Source organism: Cherax quadricarinatus, chromosome 91 (genome assembly GCF_038502225.1).
Source record: "Cherax quadricarinatus isolate ZL_2023a chromosome 91, ASM3850222v1, whole genome shotgun sequence".
Taxonomy (NCBI): domain Eukaryota; kingdom Metazoa; phylum Arthropoda; class Malacostraca; order Decapoda; family Parastacidae; genus Cherax; species Cherax quadricarinatus.
The window spans coordinates 4,688,167-4,698,157 of NC_091382.1; the positions used below are offsets into that span (position 1 = coordinate 4,688,167).

General features: G+C 36.7%; 1 protein-coding gene and 1 non-coding gene across 11 annotated transcripts in view; both read left to right on the top strand.

Moving 5' to 3' along the window:
* poe (E3 ubiquitin-protein ligase-like protein poe) overlaps positions 1 to 9,991 on the top strand; it is a 166,094-nt gene that overhangs the window by 91,054 nt on the left and 65,049 nt on the right. For all 10 annotated transcript variants that reach the window (XM_053800041.2, XM_053800042.2, XM_053800043.2 and 7 more), the window contains exons 37-43: positions 1,709 to 1,927; positions 2,641 to 2,841; positions 4,025 to 4,120; positions 4,576 to 4,701; positions 5,503 to 5,636; positions 6,395 to 6,552; positions 8,031 to 8,325. In XM_053800041.2, coding sequence (XP_053656016.2) covers positions 1,709 to 1,927; positions 2,641 to 2,841; positions 4,025 to 4,120; positions 4,576 to 4,701; positions 5,503 to 5,636; positions 6,395 to 6,552; positions 8,031 to 8,325 — 1,229 coding nt within the window. The remainder of the gene's footprint in view (positions 1 to 1,708; positions 1,928 to 2,640; positions 2,842 to 4,024; positions 4,121 to 4,575; positions 4,702 to 5,502; positions 5,637 to 6,394; positions 6,553 to 8,030; positions 8,326 to 9,991) is intronic.
* On the top strand, positions 4,827 to 4,945 carry LOC128690983 (5S ribosomal RNA). The gene has a single exon (XR_008407379.2). It is a non-coding gene; the product is annotated as a 5S ribosomal RNA (ribosomal RNA).

Here is a 9,991-nt window from a genome sequence, read left to right on the forward strand (position 1 = left end):
CTAGTGGCTTCAGATCGAGCAGGAGAAAGCTGGTAGGCCCACATGTGAGAGAATGGGTCTGTGTGGTCAGTGTGCACCATATAAAAAAATCCTGCAGCACGCAATTCATAATGAGAAAAAAAACTCCGACCGTTTTTTTTTTTAATTAAAATGCTGACTTTGTGGTCTATTTTTGTATAGTATTTATGGTTGTATTCTCATTTTCTTGCTCTCATTTGATAGAATGGAAAACATATTATAGAAATAGTGATTTTGATTGGTTCTGCTATGAAAAGAATCTTGAAATGGAGCTCAAAGTAGGGGAAATGTTCGATTTTTGCCGATGTTCAAAAGTAAACAAATGTCATTTTCTAATTAATGTCCAAGTATCCATTCTAATATGCAGTCATGAATGGGTTGACATTATTTATACAATTATTACAATATTGCAGTAGTCTGCATAACAATAAATCTTCTATTTTTTCTTTCATCACACCAGCCGTATCCCACCGAGGCGGGGTGGCCCAAAAGGAAAAACAAAAGTTTCTCCTTTTACATTTAGTAATATATACAGGAGAAATGGTTACTAGCCCCTTGCTCCCAGCATTTTAGTCGCCTCTTACAACACTCATGGCTTACGGAGGAAGAATTCTGTTCCACTTTCCCATGGAGGTAAGAGGAAATAAACAAGAACAAGAACTAGAAAGAAAATAGAAGAAAACCCAAAGGGGTGTGTGTATATATATGCTTGTACATGTATGTGTAGTGTGACCTAAGTGTAAGTAGAAGTAGCAAGACATACCTGAAATCTTGCATGTGTATGAGACAGGAAAAAAAAAAAAAAAAAAAAAAAAAAAGACACCAGCAATCCTTCCATCATGTAAAACAGTTACAGGCTTCAGTTTTACACTCACTTGGCAGGACGGTAGTACCTCCCTGGGCGGTTGCTGTCTACCAACCTACTACCTAGACTTCTATTTTTTATTTGAATAAAGATTCAAAATAGAAAACAAGAGTAATATCAGAAGGGCCTGGAGACGTGACTGGTGCACAAAGAAAATGTTATTTTAGAGCCAGGAATGTCTGCATTGTTCATTCTGGACCCTATTTTGAAATTGTCATATTTTTTATATTACATGAAATTGGCCAAATTGCAAATTTCTGACCATGTTATTGGGTAGTTGAAATTGGTAAATGGGCAGTTTCTTGTACTCAATCGATAGAAAAAATGGACTTCTAAAGAAATAGCTATGAGTTTGGTCAACTGGAACAATGGAATTAGCCGAAAATAGGGTTCAAAATGGGCAAAATCACCGATTTGTAAATATCGCCGAGGTTGCTAACTTTGCGAGAGCATAATTCCGTCAGTTTTCCATCAAATTTCGTTCTTTTGGTGTCATTACAATCGGGAAAAGATTCTCTATCATTTCATAAGAAAAAATATTTTTTTTTTTTAAATTTTGTGAAGCCAGGAGACATCTCAAGATTTGGGGTTGCGACAGTCAAGGGGTTAATATAATAAAATCACCATATCCCCCCACTAGAAGGCTTTACTAAATTGAATAAATGGAGTAAGAGATGTATGATGAAATTTTGTGTACATGAGAGAGGGATAATAGACAACTTAAAAGAATAGAGATGCGATAAAATACAGAAGGCCATAGTTAGTGATATAGAAGTTACCAAAGATGAAAGATCTCAACAATTTTATTATTTTTTATAATTGCAGATGAGAATGAGAAGGTAGAGAAGATGTTTGCTGTAAGTGTTAAAGGAGGCAATGGTTCTGGAGGAAGCAGTAGTAGCAGCAGCAGCAGCAGTAGCAGTAGTAGCAGCAGCAGTAGCAGCAGTAGTGGTGGCAGTGGGGGTAAAATGGTTCCTCAGCCTCTTTGTCAATGGGGAGAGGTCACTGGTCATCCTGGGCTCATCACATGTCTCACTCAGTCAAGTGAGTGTCTTGATAATCTATACAATGTATGTGTTGTTTTAGCTCTAGGGAATAGTTGTTGCACTTGTTGAAAGAAAAGTTTTCTATGTTTTATATTCTTTCTTAAAAAGCTAATGAAGGGCTTCATTAAGTGTAGATAATTCCTTCAAAAAAATAATTTAAGCTTGCACATTGCTACTGCATTACATAACCATCTCTTAATATCTCCATTATCCTTTATGCTGTATTCTTGTTGAGTATGAGCAGTTGTTTTATCCGTTAATTAATCTTTTGCGAAATTGAGTTTGGAAGCAAGGAAACGAGTGCAAGGTTGTCAGAGAGAATTCTTGTGTGATTATCTCTATAAATGTACATAGAGTTTAAGTTCTGGTATTAATGATTGCTTCATATTTGTTTTGACATGAATTAATGCACAGTTCTTTCTTTGGGTCACCCTACGTTGGTGGGAAAAGACCTGTATGATAATTTTTTTTGTATATACATTGAATCCATCTTTGGTCCACTTCTTTAGTCTTTGTCCATGTCTCTCCATTCCTTTTCTTTACTTTGCTCTCCCATCTGCTTTCAAGATAGGAGAAATACTTTGATCTAGAAAATATGGAGAGGTGAAGTTGGTAGAGATATTATTTAACTTTTTTTTGTTAATATCCTGCAGAGCCTTTAATCCTTCGGTGTTTTTAAAATCTGTATATGTATATATTCTTACGTTTCAGGTAATAATCCAGTAATTTTGATGGTGAAACCAGATCATATCCTTATTCAAGAGATTCGTGTTTTGCCTGCTAAGAGCAAAATGACGGACCTTGTGGCCTTGCGACACTCTTGGTCGCCTAATCATGAAGCCAAGACTACACTCATTCTGCTTTGTGAAGATGGCTCACTTAGGATATATAATGCCAACCCCCAGACTACAGGTGAGCAGCTTACAAATATTGTTATGTTTAGCATCAGTTTTTGGCTACTGCAAAACATACCTAAGTTACTTTTTCAGTAGATGCTACAATAATCCTTGTGACAGTTTAACGTCTTTTTTCACAAGAACAATGTCTAAAGTCAGAAATAATCATTGTTTTTTAAACAAGTTGTCTTTACACCATTAATGTATTGCAGCCTCTACTCACTTAACGACGAAGTTGCGTTCCTAAGACCACGTCGGTAAACGAATTTGTCGCTAAACAAGGAGCACACACTAATGGTAGTGGGTTTGTGTCATCCATGTTTTATATTGTTTTAATGTCACCTTTGCACCATTTATAATATTTCTGGTATATTTTTAAATATTTACAGAGTAGTGTACTGTATATTATAATAAACAGAGTAGAGGAAATCAGCTGTAATATACATTATTTAGGTATGCATACTGGTCAGAGAACCCGTTGTAAGTTCGAGTCATCGGTAAACAAGTACATCGCTAAGTGAGGAGAATCTGTATTTCCACCATTTGGGATCAACTTTTTTATACTATAACCAATTTGACAGACTGAGAGCTGTTATCCTACTTCAGCTCATTTCAAAGCCCAACCTATCTGAGGTATACTACCACCCACAACAGTCAACTAATAACCAGGTACCTACTTGCTGCTAGGTGAACAGGGGCAGCAGGTGTGAAGCAACATAGCTCAAAATCAGTACTAACTTGTAGCCTTCAGGCTAATACAGAATGATAAGTTTTTATTTGATCAGAAATGTTTTAGTAGGTAATTTATAATTTCTTAGCCTCGTTTCATTAACATAACATCCATTTTTTTTATTACAAATCTGTAAAAGATATACAACATAAAAATCTTCTTAATGTTTAGTTGAGCAGAATCCAGTGGTTCAAGGAACTGGGCTTCAACATGATGATAATTGATAGTTACATTGGTAATTAGATGTTTATAAAGCGTTTGGAAAAAAGGCACTACAGTGGAGTTGGAATACATGGCAGATCATTATGCAATGTTTCAAGCTGTTTTTCAAAGATAATACCCAAATTTGGGAGGAAGTTGAATAGGTTTACTTACTTCATGGTTGACAATTCAGCTTTGTGTTGTTGAAAGTAAAATTGAAGCTGCCAAAATGATAGAGTACTTATTCTAAATAATGTCATTGCCACAGATTTCTGGTTGTCGCCACAGATGCAAGTTCTCAGTGCTATTTCCTCACTACGTCCTTCCAGGAAGAAGAAAACTCCTAAACTAGGACGACCATCAGGTGTGTACGTGGAATATTAACACAGCTTTTATTGTTCTCTAGTCTGCACTTACACATGGCACAATAAATTACATTGTTTTTGTTTCTAGTGTTGGTCATAATCATGAGAGCAAGGACTGCTGATAACCAACAGGAAGGTCAATTTTTCCTCTCGCATAATCATATCAGTCCTTCTGCCCTTTAAATTATGCTTTTCAAACCAATACACAATCATCTAATTTCTTGATTACATTTTCTCTGTATAATAATCACACCAGAAATTGATCTCATTTTCCCCTCACTTCGTTCCTAGGTTTCTTTGTATGAATGCATAGCCATCATAATGCAAATTATTCACTATTTTATATATTTATCAAAATGAAAATTTTGTGATAAGCTGCTTTTATCATTGGGGTAATGATAAAGTTTTAAATTACACAATAATTTTTTTTTTTTTTTTTTTTAATTCTTCACAGGCTCCGTTGTCTTCCCAGTTGATTTCTTTGAGCACTGTTCAGTGATGAATGACATTGAGTATGGTGGTAATGACCTGCTACAAGTTTACAATGTACAGCAGTTGAAGAACAGACTTAACAGCCAAGGTGAGTTATTCTTGTATACATGTATATCATAAATTTTGTGTTTATATTTCTTAGAGTGAAATGTTAATGCACAGGGGTTTTCATAAACATAACTTCTATTGTGTACATCTTTCAACAAACTAGCTGTCAACGGCCATACCACGTTGAACACACCGCTTCTCGTCCGATCAGCGAAGTTAAGCAACGTTGGGTTTGGTTAGTACTTGGATGGGTGACCGCCTGGGAACACCAAATGCTGTTGGCATGAAACCTTTGTGGCCCGGTGGCCTGGTGGCTAAAGCTTCCGCTTCACACACGGAGGGCCCGGGTTCGATTCCCGGCGGGTGGAAACATTCGACACGTTTCCTTACACCTGTTGTCCTGTTCACCTAGCAGCAAATAGGTACCTGGGTGTTAGTCGACTGGTGTGGGTCGCATCCTGGGGGACAAGATTAAGGACCCCAATGGAAATAAGTTAGACAGTCCTCGATGACGAACTGACTTTCTTGGGTTATCCTGGGTGGCTAACCCTCCGGGGTTAAAAATCCGAACGAAATCTTATCTTATCTTGTATCCCACAGAGGCAGGGTGGCCCAAAAAGAAAAACAAAAGTTTCTCTTTTCAACTTTAGTAATGTATACAGGAGAAGGGGTCACTAGCCCCTTGCTACCAGCATTTTAGTCACCTCTTACGCACACTCATGGCTGTTGTGTGTGTACCTATGATTACTATGTTTCTTCAGAATAAAGTAAATTATTTGTCAACAAAGATTTGTATGCAGTGTTATTGTTAAAAAAATAATGTTATCCCTTCTTACGTTAGGCATGTACATAGCTTCAACAAAGCCAGGAGGATTCCAGCTAGAGGTAACCAACAATGACTCAACCCTGGTTATCTGTGGCCTGAGGGTTGCTGTTGGAGCTGTTGATACCCAGAGGGTCCCAGCATACTTAGAGGTGAGTCTGGATAGCAGTTAGTGTATTTGGTTTAAAGCTTATCAGCTGAATGTGGCTTAACAAGGCTACAAGTTACCTTCATAATGCCTTCGAAGATGCTTTTAATCCAAAAATTGGAATTATAATACAATCGTTATGTATAGTTATATACACTTTTTTTTTATTCTCTCCCCAACAAACCGGCCGTATCCCACCAAGGCAGGGTTGCCCGAAAAGAAAAGTGAAAGTTTTTCTTATTAAATTTAGTAATTTATGCAGGAGAAGGGGGTTACTATCCCCTTGCTCCCTTTTATAGACCTCTTGATATATATTCCCTTTTAAACTTTAAAGCCCCCACAGCTTGTTAGATTTGGTCATGTGGATTTTTCCTCTAGCAAGCTGCTTTATCAATATTAAATTACTATTTTTGCCTGATCTCAATTTTTCTTTGAAACTCATTAACTATGACATGTACTTTATTTGTAGACCAGCGATCAAATATTTGTAGCATTGTGTTACTGTAGGTTCGATATACTAAACAGTTAACTGCACTTTTTCTTTTTAACTTGCCCTTAGGGTTTTATTTCGTCTACTTCTGCAATGTTGAAGTGTCACTTTGAACCCAGTCTCATTTTGCACCTCTTAATTTTTTCCAGTAAATCCTCTGAAACACCCTTCATCAAATTTAATAATTTCTATTGGATAAACAGTAGCATATGCATGTGTGAAAGAGCCTTTAATGTTTAAACAACATTGTAATGTAATTCATGCTTCCGCAGATATTTGGAAGAAGCGTTTCAATTGCTGCTACTCGAAGCCGCTGGTTTGATACTCCACTAACACGTGAGGAATCACTGCAGGCAGATAAACGCATTGTTATTAGTTTTGGACCCTCGGCTGACCCATCAAATATTGCTATGGTTGACTTTGTAAAAATGTAAGTAATATGTACTCTGTTATGGAACAAATCATGTAGAAAGTGGTTGAGAAGGAATGAATTGTAATACAAATTTTATTATATTTCTGTGAAATACAGAAATTTTAAATTGCTGTTATTGTAAAGTACTCAGTGTCTGGAATTTTAACCAAAAAACCTAGTTTCAGTACCTAGAAATAAGGTTGTGCATCTGGTAGGAGGAGGATTTATACATTGAAAGAACACTTGTTGGATTTCTGCACCTCACTTTAATTTTGAAGTTGGATGACAATAGGGCTTGAAATATATACACCCTGCTTCAAGACCTAGTGTTCTGCTCCAGCTCTGCCCTTGAAAGAAATTTTTCTCTCTTATTCTAAATTTCTGCATCTCCTGATTATTTTATCCTTTCTTGCATACATATCATAGATGATGCCTTTCTTGTTCTTATCAGCATACTTGTTTCTCAGTACAGGGAAGTGTCTGTTGTTTATTGTAAGTGACAGTAAAATATTTGTAATTCTCTGGTAAAGGTTTAGTCCTTAAGAGTCCTTAGTGCTTGAGTGGCCATCACAGGTCTACATTATTGATGCCAGGGTCCCTTCTTTAGAGGGAGTGTTATTTTAGTGCTTGGAATGTCTACATTGTTTATTTTGGACTCTAATTTTAAACAGGAATTTTTTTTTAATTTGGCATAAAATTGGCTAAATTACTGAACTCTATGCACTTTATAGGGTAATTCTAATAGTTTAGTAGGTGGTTTCTTGTGCTCACTCGATAGAACAGAAGGCATATTACCAAAATAGCTAAGAATTTGGTTAAATGGCGAAATGGAATTGGCTTAAAATTGAACTCGGATTGGTTAAAAATCACTTATGCATGAATTGCACCCAGACCATTAACTCCGCACCCACATAATTTCGTAAGTTTTTTTCCATCAAATTTTGAACTTTTTGTGTCATTACCTTGAGAAAAAAGGTTGTCTGTCATTTTAGAAGAAAAATTATTTAAAAAAAATGTAGACACTGAGAGCAATATTAATTTTGGGGGTTTGGATAGTGAAAAACTAAATCCTAAAATTTGATCAGAAGGAATTTGGTAAACTTTTGGAATAATTTACTAGAAGCTACTCTTCAGTAATTTCGAGAGGAAACATTGCATCAAGATTAAATTTTTTATTTTCAACATACTGACCATCTCTCACCGAGGCAAGGTAACCCAAGAAGCTATGAAGTTTTCCTCTTTTTACACTTAGTAATTTATACAGGAGAAGGTGTCACTAGCTCCTTGTTCCCAGCATTTTTGTCACTTCTTATGACACGCACAGCTTTTGAAGGAGAGATTCTTTTCCATTTCCCCATGGAGAATTATTAAATATTCTGTTACGGAATTTGTCATGTTTAGATTATTTCTTTGGCACTTAAATTCTGAAGAGCTTAAGCTCGCCCCATTCTCAAATAGGCACATAATTACAAATAATAATTACATGTATGTTCCAGTTACGGAAAAACTAAGGAGGACTTTGGATGGCCTGAGGAACCGGAGGACTTCTCAACTACAGTTAGTGGGACTGGAGCTAGTGGATCAACTGGCAGTGGCAGTGAATCAACAGCAACAGGAGGAACAGCCTCTACACCCCTGCCTCTAACAGCTGTTGATCGCCTTGTGTCTGCTGCTCTGGAAACTCTTGATGGCTGCTTTGTTGCCACGCCAGCTGAAAAGATTGTAGCCAGAGCTGGAGCTTTAGACTTGGCAACAAAATTACTCAATCTTCCTCTACCTCCTACCGTGCAAGTGAGTAAATAGCTCCTTTATGACGAGTCAAGAGGTCCTTGATATACAGACGAGTGACATCCTTGTTTCTTAAGCTTACAAACAAGTTTGCTTAGAATAGTACAAAGGATGGTTGTTCCACATGTCTGCATTGTAGTTCTGCAGTTGTAAAATTTAATTGGTTTCAAAATGCACTGTAAGTGTGGATGTTTGTTACTTAGGGTATTTCCAAGTTGAAGACTTGTATATTGAACTATGACAAGTGCCTTTTGTACTTTTCATGAAACCTAGGACAAATTATATATGGTACTGCAGAAAAGATGTTGCTTGTGGTTTCACTCGATATTCATACTGGTGAACACATCAGATTACCTACTGAAGATGGCAGTGTATAAATATAAGAGTTTTACATATAAAGGTGTGGGAGTTGCTAATGTAGCTACAGAATTAAAGTGTGACAAGAATGCTGCATATGCAGTATAACAAGAGGCTAATATTATGTATAGTATTCTTTGGGGGATGGTCTTTTTGCTGAAACTTATTTCTTGGTAAAATTAAGATTTTTACCTATTATGTGCATTGCTGTATGGCCCTTGTGGGTTTAGCACCTAGTTATGATTATAATAATAATTACTTATTATGCAACAAACTTTATAATTTTTGTATTTGCCTTAGAATAGATGAGTATAACAGGATTGAGTTCATATTGATACCCATCAAAATTATCTGTCAGTTATCACTAAACGAGGAGACGGTTGGAGGCAGTGGAGATGTCCTGTCTAAGGGCAATGTGTAAATATTATGCAGAAAATTCGGAGTGTGGAAATTAGGAGAAGGTGTGGAGTTAATAAAAGCATTAGTCAGAGGGCAGAAGAGGGGTTGTTGAGGTGGTTTGGTCATTTAGAGAGAATGGATCAAAGTAGAATGACATGGAAAGCATATAAATCTATAGGGGAAGGAAGGAGGGGTAGGGGTCGTCCTCGAAAGGGTTGGAAAGAGGGGGTAAAGGAGGTTTTGTGGGCGAGGGGCTTGGACTTCCAGCAAGCGTGCATGAGTGTGTTTGGAGTGAATGGAGACGAATGATACTTGGAACCTGACGATCTGTTGGAGTGTGAGCAGGGTAATATTTAGTGAAGGGATTCAGGGAAACCGGTTATCTTCATATAGTCGGACTTGAGTCCTGGAAATGGGAAGTACAATGCCTGCACTTTAAAGGAGGGGTTTGGGATATTGGCAGTTTGGAGGGATATGTTGTGTATCTTTATACATATATGCTTCTAAACTGTTGTATTCTGAGCACCTCTGCAAAAGCAGTGATAATGTGTGAGTGTGGTGAAAGTGTTGAATGATGATGAAAGTATTTTCTTTTTGGGGATTTTCTTTCTTTTTTGGGTCACCCTGCCTCGGTGGGAGACGGCCGACTTTTTGAAAAAAAAAATATATATTTATCATTAAAATAAAGAACATTTAGCATTCTACTGCATTTCTGACTTTTTAAGTTAGAATTTTTAATCAAATGTCTTTATGCCATTTGATTTATCAGTATGGGCCAAAATTATTTTTAAAACGTTACGGGTAAAATGTAAATTTATTGTTTGGTATTAATTCTACATTAAAGGCTGGCTTGACTGTTAACAATATTTTTTTTTGAAAATCATGTGTGTACTGTTTTTGTTGCACATAAATT